This window comes from Psammomys obesus, unplaced genomic scaffold, assembly GCF_907164565.1.
Source record: "Psammomys obesus unplaced genomic scaffold, mPsaObe1.curated_primary_1811, whole genome shotgun sequence".
NCBI lineage: Eukaryota > Metazoa > Chordata > Mammalia > Rodentia > Muridae > Psammomys > Psammomys obesus.
The window spans coordinates 47,115,894-47,135,767 of record NW_026585895.1 but is presented as its reverse complement, the minus strand read 5'-3'; the positions used below and the strand labels follow the sequence as shown (position 1 = coordinate 47,135,767).

At 48.9% G+C, this 19,874-nt stretch overlaps 1 protein-coding gene across 2 annotated transcripts in view; it reads right to left on the bottom strand.

Moving 5' to 3' along the window:
- The window catches only part of Mvb12b (multivesicular body subunit 12B), a 155,996-nt gene that overhangs the window by 86,949 nt on the left and 49,173 nt on the right, over nucleotides 1–19,874 (bottom strand). For both annotated transcript variants that reach the window (XM_055600533.1, XM_055600534.1), the window contains exons 4-6: nucleotides 17,827–17,923; nucleotides 11,758–11,887; nucleotides 8,890–9,012 (exon numbers count right to left, since the gene is read on the bottom strand). In XM_055600533.1, the coding sequence (XP_055456508.1) occupies nucleotides 8,890–9,012; nucleotides 11,758–11,887; nucleotides 17,827–17,923 (350 nt within the window). The remainder of the gene's footprint in view (nucleotides 1–8,889; nucleotides 9,013–11,757; nucleotides 11,888–17,826; nucleotides 17,924–19,874) is intronic.

Below are 19,874 nucleotides of genomic sequence, written 5' to 3'. Positions count from 1 at the left end.
GATGATAACAACTGTATTATTCTAATAAGCACTATTAATATCACTCAACTAGAAAGAAAACATATGCTGTTCAAGAAGGATATTTGAATTGAATTTTACCCAACCCATGGGCAAAAACCCAACCCAAATAAACTCAGATTTTCTGAAAGTTACTGAAGGCAAAGGATTTTTATTAAATATCCAAATTAATAATTGAAACCCTGTCTTGAAACAGAGCAGTCTAGCGGAGCGGGAGGTGAGACCCCAGGAAAGAGAGATGGTACAATGCTCCTTTTTACTTTGTCTGGCCGCCAGATTTCCACTAGAGACCCAGGTGAAATATTCCATAGAGCTCCCTGCAAATAGACTGTCAGCTTCCACTCTGATAAAAAGTAAATATCCTCCTCTAAATGGCCAGGTTCACAAAACCAACCCCGAAGTGAGCTGATAAATCTGGACTGACACTCGAACAACTATTTTCATAATCCCGAAACAGCCTTTCTCCAAGGCCAGGCGCTGCTGGCACAAAGAGCCGGGTGCACTGGAGAGCAGGCCTCAGAAAGGACTTGGCATCCCGACCCAGCTTTCCAGGACAACCTTCACGCAGAAGCCACACAACTGTCACTGTGAGAAATAAGACACTCTCCATGTCACACGAGCTACAGAGTTTTAGCAAATTTGCAAGCAGCAGACACCTTGTTAAAACCTGGTGTGAGAGACTGACGGCCGCTGTGGCTCAGAGGTGGGAGCCATATTGACTAATAGTCAATTCTTCATTAAATAGAAGCCCTGACTTCCCAAGAAGCCGTATTAAAAATTAATATCTAAAAGTGTATTGCTCAGCCTACAGTCATCGTTCATATCTAACAATACCAAACTGCATTCTAATGAAATTTCCCCTTCAAATCACCCGACACTAAGCTGGGTCTGGCTTCAGCGGTAGCCAAAGGCCTGTTCCCTAGCACCTTACTAGGCAAGTGGCTTTCACAACTCTCTCTTGACTCCAGAGTAAATCACACTGCCTGGACCCCTGCTAAAGCAGGGTCGTGGAGCTCTGCTAAGGGATAATGACATGGAGACCTTTGGGTATGGACTGTACTGTCTCTGGTCAGTAGCTATAGCTCAATGGGACCACCCAGGCACTTTTGGTATGAATTCAGACTGTTGATGGCATGTCCAAAAGGGGGGCCTCCAGAGGTTAAGTCCAACCCCTATGATCCTTGAGAAGTCCCTGACATCAGCTTCCCACTCTGGCAACTGGCCTGGAGCTTGAAGAAGCAGCCTGGTTAAGATAGCTGGGTACCAGAGGGCTGTCTCTCAATCAGGCAGAGGCCCAGCTCTTAATGAAAGCTCAATGAACTCAATAACCAGGGACCATGAAAGCACAGGCAGTGGGCAGAGGCAGAGGGCTTATAAGCTAAGGGAGCTGGCACACCGGCTGGGAGCTGGGCCGAGACACCAGCCGTGGGACGCTAGGAAAGAGACCTACTTCTTTACTCTCCATTTTCTCCACTTGAAATGGGGCTGGCAGCAGTGCCTGCCCCATGAAGCCACCGTGGGATGTTTGCTTTTTGCTGGCGATGGGCAGGCCAGCACTGCTTTGTGGGTCTCTGCCATCTGCAGCTGGATGACTGACTAGCTGGGCAGACAGAACAACAGGTGAAAGGAGGGTGTGAGCACTTGCCGGCTGCTGGCTCTACACTGGCTCACGTTACACAATCAATGCATACTTTCTGAAAATATTTTCCACATGCTGGGCACCTGGAACTCAGAGGCCTTGACCACTCTGTGGCCACATTTCTTCCCAACCACTCCCTGCATCAAAAGAAACGCATGATGGTGCCACTGTGCTATCACCATCACTGTTTCTGTGTGGCCAGTCCTCTTTGGGGCTGCCATGGGCCAGGAGGATGGCCAAGACCAGCAGAAGCAGCTGGTGTCCAGTGGAACTTTTAAGCAGAGAAGAGGATACATCTGTATCCTCTTGTAACTGAAGACTGACAGGCCGGGTGGCAGTCAGGGGATTTGAGGCTGTCGGACTGCGATTGTGACAGTGACCTGAGGCTTCAGCTCGCTGAGGACTTATTTTGCTAGTCGACCAGAACATTTCGTGAGACAGCAGAACTGGGCCCTGGGTACAGGAGGGATGCAGGGTCAGGCAGGCAGGATGGCACACGGCTCATGGGCTGTGACAAGGGCTACGACAGCAGTGAAAGTAGGTGGTGTAATTCCCATCTCCTGCAGGAAGGGCCATTAACCTTTTGGATGACAGCCCTGGGGCCCGAGTGATGGAGCCGTTTTTGAGGTCAGCAGGATCTATGTTCTCAAAACCTGACACCGACATGCAAAAGTTGTGACTGGATCCTGGTGTTCCTGAGAGGAAGACTAAGTGTATGTGACAGATCTTCTGCCATCAAAATGCCCCATTTCCCAGAGTATCTGTCACAGACTGATAATACCCATGCAAAAAGTTAAGTACAATTATGTATGTCACTGAAAAACATACTTTGGAAACCATGAGTGACAACTTTCTGGGAGCTGACAAATCACTGGGAGATCCCCAAACACCTCTAAGCAGCAGGCACCAGGCCACAGAGGAGAGAGAGCTCAGCCTAATACCTGGCGATGGCTCCAGCAGGCTCATCTGGAGGAGAGGATGCTGTGACCCACTGCTGGAAACCACGTGATGCATTCTGCAGCTTTCAGTGGGACAATGATTCTCTCTCCTAGGAGAGCGGTGTTCGTGAAGGACAGGCGGGCCTGAGTATGGTTTCTCCTTACGACTACAGTGTACTCACGAGGACTCATATTCCAGGCCCGAGGGCAGGGCAGGGCAGGGCAGGGCAGGGCAGGACAGAGTTGCCATGTACACCTGTCCCAGTTTCTAGGCCGTCCCCATTCAAGGTCTACACTGAAATGAACTGTATTAGTATGTCTAGCACTCTGGAGTCCTGGCCACTTATTTTGGATGGACATTGGAAGGGCCACACAGTAGCTGCTTACACATGCCAACACTGGGCTGAGACAGTATCAGCACCCCCAAACCCTGGGCACCCTGGAAGGCCTGTCTGTCCCCATCTCAGGGATGTGTCATGGTGGCACTCTCCTCCTACCAGAGCCTCCGTCATCTGAGTGGAAGAGCTGTGGAACCCAGAGCAGGCCTCAGTGGCCAATGTCCACTCTGAGCCCTCCCCACACATTGCTAACCAAGGTTACCCTTGGCAAGGTGTCTGCTGAACCTGAGTTTTCAAAAGAGGATATATGATGCTTGTTTTAACTTGTCACTTGACACACTCTAGAAACACCTGGGAGGAGGGGCTCAGCGGAGAACTGTCTGAATCAGATGGGCTTGTGGATGTGTTTATGGGGAGTTATTGTGAGTACAGTAATTGATGTTGGAAGACCCAGCCCAAAAGTGGGTGGCAACATTCCCTAGGCAGGGGATCCTGACCTGTATAAAAGCGGATAAAGCAAGCTGAGCACAAGCACGTAGCACCCATGGTTCTGTTTCTGGCTACAGATGTGATATGACCAACTACCCTGAGCAGGATCCTGCCAGTATGACTTCCCACTATGATGGACTGTAACCCGGGAAATAAGCCAAAATAAATCCTTCCTCCCTATGTTGCATCTGTTGGGCTGTTTTTATCACAGCAATTGGAAAGTACGCTTGGTCAGGGGAGGAGGGAGATGAAGCATTTCTTGACTAAGGTGTGAGAAGATGATTCCTCCAGTGACATTGAATAGCTGAGAGATCCCAACTCCTTTTGCTACTGTGACAATATACCCTGGATGAACAATTTGGAAGAGAAAAGGTTTGGCTTACATGTGTACAAGCTCTCAGGTCAGCCAGCTCTCCTGCTTTGGGGACAATTGGGAGGTAGAGGAAAGCATGTGACTAAATAGTTTCTCACCTCAAGGTGGCCAGAAAGCGGGGGTGAGGGTGGGGGTAGACTCCAGTGATTCACTTCCTCCCATCAAGCACCACCTTTCCAGTATCTAAATTGGTTCCCAATTAACTCAGCACCATCATGATCTAGTTACACACACACACACACACACACACACACACACTCAACACTCACTGGAGGCCACGCCTTCAACATATAAGCAGCTGAGGGATACTTCCCAGCTAACCCTCAGCAGTAGCTCCTGAGCCTCCAGTGGCTCCTTCAGCTTATGTAGTGTTTTATTTATTTGTCTTAAAAAAGAAATGTTGAGAACCAGGAGCAGTGGTATACACCTCTAATCCCAGCACTCAGGAGGCAGAGGCAGGTGGGTCTCTGGTCGCAAGTTAGTAATAAGTTCCAGAGCTATAGAGCGAGACCCAGTCTCGAAAAGAAAAGAGGAAGAAAGGTTGACCCCCAAATCTGCCACCTTATAATTCCAACCCACTTTAGCCCTTCCCCTTCTCATCATAAACGCTTGTGGCTTGTGCTATCTCTCTAATGGTTAACTATTTAAATATCTGAAGCCAGCTGCCTATCTGTACACAGGTGTAAATGCAACACTGCAGTTCAGTAGTTTTTATATGACTCTCCACTGAACCTGGCAGGTGTGACAGGGATGCAGCCTGGCCATACACAGCAGGCTACATGACAGCAAGCACGTGATCAGTTAATCCCTTCACACACACGCACGTGACCTTTGAGAGGTCTTTCTATTTGCGCCCACTGCCTTCTACCTTCTGGCCCCCATGGGCTGTGCTCTGGAGTTATGTATACTGCATCATCAGGTCCTTTGGCACATCTGCTCTCCCTAGTGACTGTATCATTTGCAGGTTGATAACAGGACTGGAACATTTTTATCAAGGTTTTGATCCCACTGCTCAGCAGGCTGGGGCCAGCAACCCACCAAGATCTTCACCCAAGCAACACAGGAACACTCATTCCTCCACTTGGGGGCTCCTGGCACTCTCTCAGCCACGGATTCCTGGAGCTTTTCAAACTATGGTCCAGGCAGTTGCAGTCACTTGTGAGACCCCACATGTGAGTGAGTATGGGTACTTTGTCTGAAGATGATTCCACTATGGGTACCTGTGCCCCCAGGTGGCAGCCCTGAGCAGAACAGGAAGCACCACCACAGCCACCAAGGCTGCTCACCTAGCTGAGGCCAACCCGGAAGAGGGTGGGGAGAAAGAAGATACCCTCCACCCTCAGGCCACCCCATCCTACTGGATAATGTGCATTATGGTAGTGGGCACGGAATGGAATGCTCTCTGCCTGGAGGGAGGTGCGGGGTCCAGGTCCTGGACAAGGTATCTTACCCAGAGACCTAAGCAGAGGTCTGTGGATGAAACCAGGCTCTCTGTACAGAGGGTGAGCCTGCCATCTTATGCTGCTTTTGACATAAACTCCACTGAACTCAATACCCCATCAGCTGGACATCGCCAGTGAACATCCTGCCTACTCAGAGACCCACGTGCAGGAAGGCAAGGAGGGGAGTCACATCAAGTTTTACCATGAATGCCCCTGCAGCAGTAGGAGGCACGGGAGAGAACTGCCTGCTCCTGGGAAAGAGAAGGCAGTGTTGCTGGAATGACAAAGGTGATGGCTTGTCACCTGTGAAAAGGTCAGCAAATGCCCCTTTTGTCTGAAGTAAAGCTGGAAATGACAGCTCTCCAAAAAAGCTGCTGGGAATGCTTAAATCCAAATGCTGGCAGCGCACATGTCCTTTGCTTCTGAGACTGACTCCCAGGCTCACAGCTCATCTGCCACCCACCCCATCTCCTTCTTGATTGTGGCTGCCACCCAGCAAGCCTCCTGCCACCTCCTCGCTGGCCAGTAGAGGGCACCCCATCACCACTCTCCTGGCAGCTCTGCTTTGGCGCTTGGATCAGGTGTCCCCACACAAAGACCAGGGAAGTGTTCCTGATGCTTGCGGTTTAATGCTCCATGGGAAAATAATGAACTTGCTATATATGTGAGGATGCCACCTACATAAAAGTACACAGGGGAAAGAGCTCGAAGGAAATGTAACAAAGGGTTATGAGAATTTGCTCACTGGAAACAGGTTTTGTTTTCCATTATTTTCTATATTCTGCCAATTTCCCACAAGAACTTACTGCTCTTGTGATTGAGAACTCTGCAGTGCTCAGGGATGGGGAATCATATGGAGAGCTATCAACATGGAGTCTCATGGCTAGAGAAGCATGTGCTGGGACAGTGACAACAGGGCACTGCTCACTCAGTGTGAGAGGGACTCCCCAGTGACCCGAGCACTGGCAGCCCAGAGCAGTGTGGGACACAGCGAGGCACAGGCTCAGAGAATGAAACAGGATCAGGGTGCAGGGTGACAGTCTGACCTAACTCTGGGGCCTGGAGCTGGGAGCCAGAGACAGAATGTTACAAGGTGGGGGGTGGGGTGGGGGAGGGTGTAGCCTATGTGTGGAGTCTTCAAGGTACCTTGAAGCTGTCACTCCCTTACAGAGTCCCTTACAGAGACCTAGCATCTCAAGGAACAAAAAAGTGCACTCAACACTCCCTGTCTTCAATGGAAAATTCAAGTAAGTAATTAGTGATTCTTAAATAAATAATAATTTAAAAAAATCAAAGATGCTGAATAGGAAAAAAAAAAAATCCAAGACAACCTGAAAAAGATAAAAAACCACCAGACCCAGATGACTTAAGAGGCTCCCACAGGCATGCACACTGCCCATGATCAACACCCAGCCTGAGAGGAGAGCAGGGAGAGGATCACAGCAGCATTTGCATACAGGAGGTGACTTAACTCAGCCAAATTAGAATACATTTTATATTGACTATTTTGACATTTGTTTTATTTGGCAGGTAAAACAGAACTGATCCAATTTCCTTGCAGCCACTGCAAACCATAAACTGCACCAAGGTCGTAAAACGCCTTATAAGCACTTTGCAGGTTGTGCCACCCTGCAACCCCACCAGCCCCCAAGCCTGGTGCTCTGGGGCTGCCTGCTGTGCTGGTAGGGGAGGTGGCAGGCCAGCTCAGGATGGGGATGAGCGGGATGAGCGCTCTCCCTGTTTCTTCTGGGACGGTGGGGGCCTGTGCTGGTAAGTGTCTTGTTAACTCAACACAAGCTGGGGTCATGAGGAAAGAGAGAGAACCTCAACTGAGAAAACAGTTCCATCAGAGCAGCCTGTAGGCACATCTGTGGGGGCATTTTTCTTTAATAATAACAGTTGATGTGGGAGGGCCCAGCTCACTGTGGGTGGTGCTATCCCTGCGCAAGTGGTTCTGGGCACTCTAAGAAAGCAGGCTGAGGAAGCCATGGGGAGCAAGCCATGGGAAGAGAACACCCCTCTCCACAGCCTCTGCTTCAGTTTCTGCCATTTTTCCTCAATGATGGACTGTGACAGGGATGTATAAGCCAAAGAAGCCAGCTTCCCCGTTGCTTTTGGTCAATGTCTTCCCACAGCAACTGAAAACAAATCAGAATGGCTTCATTCCATGTGACAGGAATTAAAACCTGCCTGAGGTGCTGCCCGTTTCTGGGCCCTTCCGGACCTCATATCTTAGGGGAAGTAGCTCCAACTCAAGGGCTTGCAGCCTCCAGCTATCCAAACTTGAGATGACCATGAGCACCAGCAATGATTCTAAGCTGACTTCACCCAGTGCAGATGACAACCTGAAATGATGCTGGCAGAAGTGACGGTCACCCTGAGCAATGCCCTAGGACACAGATGTGATAGCACTACCAGCAGGTGAGGAAGGAAGAAGTACCCTCCCACATCACGTCAGCCTCACATCCAGAGCAGAGACAGACTCAACTGCTCACTTGCCACTCAGAGCTGGTCACGTTTAAACACTGCTCCTGGTGTGGGGGGTGCCCCTGGAAAGACTGGGTTGCCTGTACAGGGTCCAAAAGACAGTGCCCTTGGCCTGGCATCATTATGGTAGCCTCTACCAAGAGAATGGATGCTTTTTAGGGGCCAGAGAAACCTCTTGAGGGCAGTTGCTCCATGGGGGACACCAGGGGAAGGGTGGGGAGGAGCTGGCTTGGAACCCATTCTGTCCTGATAAAGAGAGACACCCACCTCTCTCCTCCTATGGGGAGCTCTTCAGTGTGGTCTCATGTTACCTCAACCCCCCCAGCAAAACCATCTGCCATCCCTCCTTCTTCTGATTGTTTTTGCAATCTCTCACACTTAGCCCATTATTGCTGTCTGTCCCTCTCAGACAATTTCCTTAGTGATGTCCCTGTCTCTTATTTCACGGGAGTCTTTCCCCATGTACTTTTCCACAAAAAGTAGAGACACATTTACCCCACAAGCACCTCTGAAATCTGCTGAAGAGTGGCTGTGCTGATCACCAGGGACTCTGTGGAGTTGATTAGAATGCATGTAATCTCCTGAAAGCTCACCACTTTCTAAGGACTGCTTCTAGTTTGTAGCCCCAAGAAAGAACAAGCATTCCGGGTGGCTGACCAGTCCTGCTGGGTCTTAGATGAGTTGCTGGCAGAGCTGAGAGGGAATTCTGACCTTGGGCCCTGGCCACCAAGCTGCCACACACATACCTGTGTGTTTACTAACTCATTTGAATGGCAAGCCAATTTTTTGTTTTGTTTTGTTCTATTCAGTTTAGTTTTTGAGACAGGTCTCACTATGTAGACAGGCTGGCATGGAACTACCTGCCTCTGCCTCCTGAGTTCTGGGATTAAGGTTGAAAACCACCATGCCTGGCTCATCCAGCCAAGTTTGAGCCACTCCTGCTGTGTTGGGAATCTGTAGCATATATACAATATAGATCCAGTGTGGCCTTCACATGTGTGGCATTTGGCTTTCTGACCACGACTTTTTAAGGCCCACATTCAGACTTCTGCAAAATTTCAGCTACATTGTGCACTATGTTAGCAGATGATGAGTGGGTGTTTTCTAAACTGTTGCATGGCTCGGCAATACCTGAGGTCATGTGAGATCCCCGACAAAGCCTCACCTGGGCAGGTTTGGGGCTGGGGTGGAAGCAGCTGACGACTGTGAGGGCGTGGTGGGTTGAGACGAATCATGATTTCTTGGCACTCTGCCCATGCGATACCAGATGCCCATGCTGTTCAACTCCCTGCAGAAGAAGAGAAAACCCTTCAAGGCACTGCTGAGCTCGGAGCACCGACCTGAGCAACAATGTCAACAGTCACCTCAAACCCCAGGGAGGTCACTCACCCACTGAAGACAGGCCCCATCACCTCCCTTCATGCCTTGGGTGCTGCATCTGGAGCCCATGCCACACAGGCAAGCCGTTGTGATGCCACCATCTTTACTCCCCGAGCATGCCTGCCTGCCTGCTCTGGTTGAACTGCCTTGTTTGTTGGCATGTAAGTACTCTGTTTCACCATCTCACTGGTCTCAAGTCAGGGTAGTTTGAGAAGGGTCTGGCAGACACGTCCTTGATTTCTAAGCATGAGGGTTTTTCTTTAAGTCCACACAACACTTCCACATGTCAAGATTTGGTCCCTCATAGCTGGAGTCACTCAGTGTGGCCTCACTCCAAGGTCAGTTGGGAAAATGGCCTCAAACCATCAAACTGTAGGCTCACAGCCCACAGACCAGCACAACCAAGGGTAGATGTACACCTTACGTGGTGTGGCAGCCACTGTGCCCCTGTCCTGCACTGCACACCTGTGATATGAATGACGAAAGTTCACCCTTGTCAATTAAACAGGGTCATTTCTGCCCGGTCCAAGCCCTCCCGGCTGTCCAGAACTGTGTCTACGGGACTGGAGGCTGAGGAATAGCATCTCTTCCCAAAATGAAAGACATTCATTATGCAGGTCCTGGGTGCAGCCTGAGGGCTGTTCTGACCCTGGCCCAACTGCAGCAGCACCAGTGTACCCACCTCCACCTGACCCCAGGGTGCCCGCTTCAGTGGAGGCTGTGTCCTCTCCAGTCTGAGCTTTCTGCCTCCCACAGGGCAAGCACAGGCCTTTGTCATGTGGCACACGGATTAAGTAACTTTGGTTCTGAATCCTCAACTCAGTTCTCTTACTTAAAAACTATACTGTATCTTCCTCTAGGAGAGGATGTTAGGGCCCAAGATGAAATACATATTGTACCTCAGCAACTAAAAAATTGTATCAATGAAGAAAGATTCCAGTCTTATATGTCAAGACAAATATTGATATAATCTATTCTTCAGGTTGTTTAAAACAGTTAAAATTGCATCTTTTGAAAACAGTATTGTAATGAGAGCTATAAACAGTAGATGCAACTATGCTTTAAAAGTACAGTGGTTGGCTGTACTGTGTACTGTGGAAGCCTTTGGGGTGATGTGTGGCTGCTCTGCTAACTGCCTCCTAACCTGTAACCTGCTTGACACAGCTTGTTTAAATCTGGTTGCAAAGTGGGGTTCACAGGTGTGGGAAAAGAATGGCCACGGCCCTTCCCTTACTTGTTCAGCTTTTGGCTCAGGGGATGGAGCTAGGCTGGTGCGCCTTAAGCGTGGGCTCTACCACTGAGCCACGAATGCCCAGCCCAAGTCCATCTTGAGAGTACATGAATCCACAGCAGAAGGGGCTGAAGGGACCCAGTCCCAACCAATTGAGCACAGCAGACACCCTGCCTTGCCTTCCTGACCCTTTACCTCTCTGCTCATTTTGACACAGCCACCCCCAACACTATTCTTCTCTGAGCTCTACTGAACTGGTCCTTACTTGTAGCCCAGGCCAGTTAGTGAGGCAATGACCTTTCCCAAGGTAGGAGTGCACCTGATGGTGGTTATATGACTCAAACCCAAGGATACTGGATTCTAGAACTGTGATGGGAAACTCAGAAAGGCAGACCTCCTTGTCTCTGGACCCACTTCTGAAGAGTGGCTAGTTAAGAGACAGCAGTGTCATGCCTCCCCAGAGGAGTAGGTGTCAGATAGGGTCCCACCAAGGGACTGAGGGGGCAAGAAAAGAGGGGCTTTCATCCTCTAGTTTTCACTTCTGCCTGCCCAAGCCTGAGTGCTGTGTCAACCAACAAATGCTTCCTTTTGCGTAAGCCACTCTGGGTGGGGCTTCCTATCACTCAGGCTCATGGGGTCCCAAAATAAAGTTCTAGGTTCTGCCTGCACTTGGAGTTTATGGAGCAGCTTTGGGGCCAGGCCCTACTCAGTTCTAGATAACTAGAACCCGATGAGCTCAGCCTCCAGCAAGCTCTCTGCTATCAGAGGACATGCACTATAGACTCATGTACTCCTTGGGTTTCTTCCTGAGTAGAACCAGTGTGTCTAGAATAAAACCCAGGGAACTATTATTTCCCTTAGGCCCAACACTCCCCCTGGTGTGCCCAGAGATGGCTCTCTGTTCCCAGAATGTGCCACACTCACTCCCACTCTGCCCACCTGGGTCAGCCACCTCTGATACCATAACCGGTGTAGTCCCCAGGTCATCACTGAGTCATGCTCTCCACAGGAATGACCTTGTTTATCTTTTTTCTCACTGCTCATCTCTCCCTTCAGAATAGCCCCTCCACGTGGGTGGGGCCTTTGTCTCTCTCTCCCACACACAGCATCTGTCCAGAGGCACAAGCAGGTTGGCCATAAAATGCCCCAGGTTGATAAGCAGTGTGGGGAATTGATGCTCACAGTGGCACAGGGTAGGATGAAGAGGGGCCTGAAAAGTGGTCACACAGAGGACAGAAGGCCCTAAAATGGAGCAACTACAGTGTAAGTTGAGGTGGCTGAGCTCAGAGTCAGTGGTGAGCACCAACACGCAGCATGGATGAGCCTTGTGAGCCACACTGACTCTCAGGTCTAGGTCCCTGGAGTATCCCAACCATTCCGAGGTGAGAGAACAGTGGGTGAAGAAATATTGTTGAGGCTTACCCAATAAATGTGTACTGGGGAGGTGCCTGCTTGGTCCGGCCCATGATGCGAATATCACAAATGGCAGCTTCGGTTGAATCCCGGGGAATAAATTTGATGCACAGCCTCTTCTTCCTAAAGACCACCTCCTCTAAGGAAAGGACGACAGAAAGCTGTTAGTCTAAGGCAGATGCGGCCTCCTCTCCCTTCAGAGCTGCAGGACGGCAGATCAACCTTGTCCCCTGGCAGAGGGGCTAGCTCCACCCCCTGCCTTTCTTGAGGCCCCCAAGGACAGGTGATAACAACTGAGTATGCCAGTCACCCTGCCCAGCACCCAGGACCTGACCACAGACATGCTGGCCAAGAAGGAGCTCCTAGACTTGCTGCCAGAGTCCTGACGCAGCTTCCTCAGGCCACAGGCATGCCCACTGTAAGACTCCTTTTCTTTTTCACTTTCATTACAGAAATCTTCAAGCATTCCCCAAGGGGTGAGAACTGCAGGGCAGAACCACCTGCTCCAGATCAGAACACTGGTTCCAGTCTTCACACACCTTTACCTTCTTTGGATATATGGAACAAATCCCTCACACTACATCATGCTGTCTGGCTGCCCCTCCCACCTCCCCCAGGAGGCATGGCTGCCATATCCCTGCCATTTCTACTGAGAACAAGGAAACTCCTGAATGTATCCATGGTCTGAAAACGAAGTTTCTCCATCACTGCACAATGCCCTGCCCCTTTGTCTGGATCCATATCTAGAAGGCTGTGTGTTCTGCAGTGGGCTGGCAGGTCCCTTCAATCCCTTTTACTCTGTAACCACTTTTCTCTGCTCCCTGTTGCTTTGTGGCACAGAGAGGCAGGGGGGAAAGACAGCTGTTCTGCCTTCATTTGGTAGCATATCAGAGCGGGCTGGCTCTGGCCCAGGTCAGATCTTTCTGGAACACAGTGCAGATGGGGGTTCCCACAGCCTGAGCTCCACAGTGCAGGCCTGGGGCCTAGGTCATGACCTCCTGTGCACTACTCCAGCTGTGGTTTTTTTAGGATGGCCTTAGCTAGGAGTCACCCCTTGGTTCTAGGTTTGAAAACAGCAATTCTCCAAATTCTGCCATTCCTTGTGCACTGATGTGTTCGAGTTCTTCTATCTAAAACACGACTTCTCTTCACCAGCTCTGCGACCCACTATCGTGGATTCTGAACAGGAAATGCCAGTGTGTGGCCCTTTGCTATCACTTGTCCACTCTGCACACAACAGCTGATGCTGTAGCAGCTGACGATGGTGCCCATCGGCTCATTTGTGGTTCTGAATGTTTCCCAACAGTGTCTAAGTCTTCCCATTGGATTTTTTTTTTAATCTAAACATTTTTTAAAAATTAAAATATTTTCCTCCTCTTTGTCTCCTACAACAAACCCCTTTTGCTCTCCTAAGTTCAAGGTCCCTGACCTCTTTTTCTGTAACTGTTGTTACATACATATTCCTAAACATATACATGCAACATGCTCAGTCTGTATACTGCTTCTTGTAAGCATATGGTTTCAGGGGCCCCTGCCTGGTACTGGACAACCGACTGGAGGGGCTCTTTCCTGGGGAGACTCTTCCCCTCCCAGCTACTCACTTGCCTGTGGTTTTTGTCTGAGACAGGGTCTCATTACATAGCCTAGATCAACCTCAAACTTGTCATCCTCTGGCCTCAGACAAAGGATGCTGGGATTAAGGTGTGTGCTATCACACCTGGCTCCATCAGTTGGGCTGGGTTGGAATCCTAGTTCTGCTGGCACTGGAGCCTCAGAAATCACTTAATTGCCCTGGGCCTCAGTTTTGCCATCTGTACAAGGGACCTGCCTGGTAGAAGCCCACTCTAGAGGAATTCAGACAGATGGCACGTGGCCACACGATTTCATGGCCAGTGCTGTGCACACAGTAAGTGCTCTATAAAGAAATGCCAGGAGCACGGTCCTGCTGCAGGCAGGTAGGAGAAGGGCAGTTCTGAGTGTCTGCAAAATCCACAGTACTATTGGGTCCTTGTTAGGTTTTGGGGAAAGGGAGATGTCTTTTATGAAGGCCAGGCTGAAATGCCCAGATCCCATGAGTTCTTTTCCAGAAGTGAAAGCAGAGGGGGCAAACATAATCCTTGAGGCACTGTTGGCATCCTGGAGGAAGGGGACGCAGAAGCAACCCTGTACCTACCCCCAGCAGCTCCTGAGTCAGGCCCTGAAGGAGATGCACTGGAGAGGAGACCTTCCCTGAGGTAACCCGCAGGGCAGGCATCCTGCGGGCCTTTGCCCCAGCTCGGCCCTGCAGCCAGCTCAGGAAAGGGCGGATCCACTCACTCATTACGCGTGCTTAAGCAGGCCTCATTTTAAGTAAACATATTATACATAGTCAATAGAAATGTGTTCAGTCATGCTAATGAACACAGGGAGAGTACACAGCACTTTACTAAAACAAACAGTCTCCCAGGGTTTAAGTGCTGTATGGACTGCAACAGGCTATATTTGAAATTAATTACAGGAGTCTCATTTTTGGCTGACTTCATGAAATCAAGGCTCTAAGTACTCTCAGGAGATTCTGGGCTGACCATGAGGCTCTTGGTCCCCTGGGGAGTCTTTGAGAAATGGTCCCATGACCAGTGGTGAGCTTAAACACCTGATGGAGAGCACAGGAGCCACAGGATGGCAACTGATACAAACATGGGGACTGGCTTCCCAGTCAGAATCATTGGGACCCCAGCAGTCAGGGCACAGCCCCCAGAGCAGGGCCTCCCGACTGAAGGAGCTCAACAAACAGGGAATTCAGAATGGGAAGTCCTTGTGGCTATACCATATATCCACACAAAAGACACCACACGTCAATCAGCTGTCAAAAATGAACATCAAGGAAATATTTAAAACTTTGAAAATCTCAGGGAGAAAACAGACCTGGAATGAATACATATCAACAAGGCCATTTTAATTTGTAGGCAGAGAACTCACCAAGAAGAGACAAAGCTAGGAAGCAAACATTTACAAGAGCACACAGGCTTGCTAACAAGTAGCAAACCGTAAGTCAAGTACAATTGAAATACTAAAACAACGTAAGAGCAGGGCACCTGTGCTGGCAGGCCTGAGGAAGTGAAGTCCTTACTGCCGGCAGACAGTGAGATACCAGTTTGCCAGTGAAGCTCATTAATTCATACAGCTGGCAAGTCCCTGTTGCGGATGGACCCTGAGATGATTTGGGACAGATCAGTCCTGCCATCTTGTGCTCAAGGAACATGAGAAGTGGCAGAGGCATGAAGAAAACTTGAAAGGGACCTAGATGTCCAGTAACATTACAAGGCAGGGAGTATCCTCCTCACCTGACAAGTGGGTAAACTGAGTCAGGAGACCTGCTTGGGTTACCAAAAGCACAACAGCAGAAGCAGGCTGACTACCAGGACTGGAGGATCCAGAGGCAGACAGGGCCCTTCCTTCAGCTTCCTGCTGGGATACAGATTTGGGTCTTCTTCTGCGCATCCAGCATCTTATCATGGGGTCATTTCCCAGCCTGACATGCTATGTGAAAGAATTACCAGAAACAGGCAAAGCTGTGCAGAAAGCACCAGCTGGTGGGGGCAGGGGGCTGAGGGCTGGGAGGCAATGTCTCCATGATGTCGGTGCCTGCTTTGAGGACAGCCGTGGTGATGAAAGGACCATGATGCCTTATGCATGAGCACAAATATTCTAAGAAGCACTGGATGATGTACTTCAAGTAGGTGAATTATACGGTATTTGAATTGTATCTTAATAAACCATTATAAAAAAATCCTGCTACATAGATACATGAAATAGAGATATGAAAGGTGCATTGTACATGTGTATATACATGCACACATGTATGCTGTGTGTGCATGTGTGTGCATGTGTATCTGCATGTGTATGTATGTGCATATGCACGTGTGTATGTATGCCTGTATGTATGTATCTGTGTGCATGTATATGTGTGTGCATATGTGCATGATTGTGCATGCATGTGTATCTGTGTAAGCATACATGTATGCATGTGTATTTATGCACATGTATACATATATACATGCATTTGCATGTGTATGTCTATGTATCTCTGTGTATGTATGTATATGCACATGTATGTAAGAAGCACGTGTGTATGCATGTGGATTTATGCACATTATATGTGTATGCATTTGCATGTGTATGCATATGTGTCTGTGTGTATGTACATGCATGTGTGTGTGTGTATATGCATATGTATGTGTATGGGGGTGTGTTCTTGCTCTTGGCCAAGATGTTGTCACTGTGCCTTGTTTTTCTCATATGAAAACAGGCCTCACACTCATCTCTCCTAAAGGTAAAATGACATCATGAAGGCACAGCATTTAACATGGGTCCTAACATGAAACATGTAAAATATCAGTGTCCTAGTATCCATTGCTGTAATGAAACACCCTGACCAAAGCCAATCTGAGGAAGAATGGTTGTTTGGTTTACAATCCCAGGTTAGAGTCTGTCACTGAGGGAAAACCAAGGCAGGAACTAAAGCAGCTAGTCCTGTCATAGCCACAGTCAAGAGCAGAAACAATCATCCTTGCCTCCTCCACGTTTATACTCACCCAGCCTCCTCCCCTCGTCCAGCCCAGGACCTCCTGCCCAGGAAAGGGTATCACCCACAGTGGGCTCAGGCAGTTAACAGTATGACAATCCACACTCCCCAAACATGCCCAGAGGCCAAACTGAACCAGGCAATGCCTCACTGAAACTCCTTTCTAAGGCAATTCTAGGCGATGCCAAAATGATGGTTAAAACCAACCAGCACCATGACAGTTGCTGTACACAGCACAGCAAACAACTGAATCAGTGAAGAATCCACTGCTTCACTGAATGAGAGCCATGGCAGGGGGGAGGGGAGCATGGAAGCTGCTCAGTGTAAAATTCGAACAAGAAAATGGCAAGCAAATACTGGTTTAGACATGTTTGCACCACATAAAACTGAAAAAAATTCACACATAATATAAGTAACACCAATGAACAGGGTACAGAATTTTATAAAGGAATCTCCCAGATAAAGGGACCTCTTCCCAGTCACTGTTTCACTGCTGTGGGCTCAGGAGCAATTATAAATAAAGCAAGTTCACATACACCCAAATAAAGAAACTCAGTTATGCAAGGCTTCCTGACACTATCTTACCAGCCCTGCTATTACAATCAGCAGGCAGGAACCTGAGCCCCAGGACTCCAGGACCTAAGCCCCAGCACTCTGGGACCTCAGTCCCTAGCACCTCAGGATCCTGAGGCAGCTTCTCCATTTTCCATAGTTCCCTGAAGTTCAGCTCAGCACAGTGTTGCTTAGTGGGACAGCATGTCTAATTTAAGTCTTGATTTTATTTTTTGGAGTTTTTTGATTTGGTTAGGTGTGTGTGTGTGTGTGTGTGTGTGTGTGTGTGTGTGTGTGTGTGTGCGCGCGTGCGTGTGCGTGTGCGTGTGTTTTGTTTGTTTGTTTGGTTAGTTTTGTTTCAAGTAGACATGTTGCCTAGGCTGGCCTCAGAATTTCTACATAGTGAAAGATTACCTTGAATACTGATTTTCCTGCCCCCATCTCCCAAGTGTTGGGATTATGGGTATGAGCCACTACCTCTGGCTTTAATTTAGATCTTGCATGTTATAACTTGAAGTCTTTCTGGTTCATGCCTCTTGCTCTCTCTCTCTCTCTCTCTCTCTCTCTCTCTCTCTCTGAGCCGCAAACCAGGCACAGAGCTGTTTCTTGTAGGCCCCGGGCATCTTTTGATCTCTGCCTTACCTCCCTTTTGCTTCAGGATCTTATGCCAAGCTTGGCTTTAGCAAGAGCTGAGGGCAGACCAAAGACCAACTGTCCCTAGACTCGTTCTGGTCTTGAGTGATCCCAAGCAGCAGGGGCATCATTCTCCAAAAAAGGACTCTGCTTGCTTGCAGGCAGGAACCCACACACTCTTCAGACACACAGGGAAGCAAGGCAGATGTCACAAGTGGCAGGGTTTCTTTACCATCACAGAAAATCCCCTCAAATGTTTCCAGAGAAAAACACACAGCTGGAAGAGAAGGAGGCTGTCCCCAAGGCAAGCATGCTAAGGGCTGACTCACGTGTGTCCACCGTCTCCTGGATGGGAATGAAGCCCACAGGCAAGGTGTCCTTGACATCGATGAGCTTCATGTCTACCAGCACATTCCCCAAGTGACTCTTGAAGGAGAAAAGACACAGACTATCAATTGGAACTGACCCCAGTCTGCTTGCAGTCCTGGCTTCAGGATGAAAATTTAATACAAGACGATGGCTGTGTCTTTACCATAACAGGTTAATCACAGAAGATGATACCTAATGTTCCCAGCATTTACCAGGTACTAGTGTACCTCACAAAGGATTCATCTGTGGAACCTCAAAGCCACTCACTTAACAGAGGGCAGGCGTGTGCATGACCCTGGACCCCACCACCTCTCAGGGTCAGAGCGTTTTAAACAGAGGAGATTCTGGATGCTTTCAGGAGAACAGCTGCATCAGAACTGATCACACACCTAAGGGGTTGCTAGTCACAGACTGACAGTTTTCAGCTACAAGAAACATTTTATAGAATCCCACGAATCACAAACTAACAGAATGGTAGCCCAGCCACCTCTGTATCCCACACCTTCTGAAATGACGTGCTAAGGGGGCTCTTAAGAGCTCCTATTTAGTGGAGGTAGAGGGGTCCACAGTGCACAGTTTCCGTAAAGACATCTTTGGAAGATGGTAGGTGGTGCACCATTCTATAACTACAAGAGAGAATTCTTTGCAAACACGCTGGCATTTGCAGCCTTCATGTCATGCTAGAAACAGCTCTCAAGAAATCTGCCTGAAACATACAGGGCTGCGGTGGAGATTACATTCACATCTGCAGAGTCATCTCAGCCTCGTCAGATGCAGTTAAGGCAAGAATAATGGGTTCCCAGCCCAAACTCTCCTGCTAGGATTCCAGCAATGTGCTCTGTGTGCCCACTTTGCAGAAGCATGGTGTCCCACAAAGCCCAGCTTGAATGCACACCCATTTCCCCTGTCTGCAGTCCTGGCAAATATCGAAGGGGTGAGCCCAGGCTCTGCCCTTCCAAAAACCTCTCAGGCCAGTGTTCCCTGAGCTTAGAGAAGGGACCCAACTTTATCTCTGAGCTTGGGGAATCCAGAATCCACCTCCATCCTTACATCTCAGGCATCTCTGAAATCCAATTATTTGCTTTCTGAACAAAGCCAGGCACTCTCTCTTTAGGGTCCTTTTAATTGACTATCAAATTATAATTGGACACTGTGGTGATTTGAGTAAGAGCAGCCTTCACCGGCTCATATATTTGAACACTTAGTAATCAGGGAGTGGCACTATTTGAAAAGGATTATGAGGTGTGGTCTTGTTGGAGAAAGTGTGTCACTGTGGATGCCCTTTGATGTTTCAAAAGCTCATGGCAGACCTAATGCCCTCTCTCCCTCTCACTGGTGGATCAAGATGTAACTTTTTGCGACTGATCCAGCAGCATATCTGCCTGTGTGTTGCCATGCTCTCCACCATGATAATGAACTATAATATAAGCACACCTCCAGATAAATGCTTCATTTTATAAGAGTTGCCTTGATCATGGTGTCTCTTCACAGCAGGAAAACAGTGACTAAGACAGACACTGTGAGGCATGGATTTGCCTACCACCTTGAAAGGTGTCTTTACAGACACTGTAGACTATGGGCCCTGTCCTCACCACTAAATAGGAACCAAAATGATCTTTGCTCCTATTGCTCCACACAAGCTGGCACAGCTCTTGGCACACAATAGGGACTAAAATAATTAATGTTTGTGGCACATTTTTCAACAGAGTAGGGTGCTGGTAATCAGGAACCAAATCAGACTTCCTCGAATGGCAAATCTGTCATGTCACCAAATTTCCCAAAGTTTATTATTAGTTATTATGGTGTATAAGTAAAACATGCCTCAGGGTGAAATGCCAAACTCAGTGTGGCAGGTGTAGCCTGTGGCCAGCACTTCCATGGCTGTACCATCAGACCCCTGCCCTTTTCTCTCTGCATCCCTGTGCTTGCCAACAGTTTCTCATCCCAGCTCCGGTGGCCAGGGCTCAGGAAGAGAGTTTGCACTGAGGTGCAGCATGTGGGGAGTGGG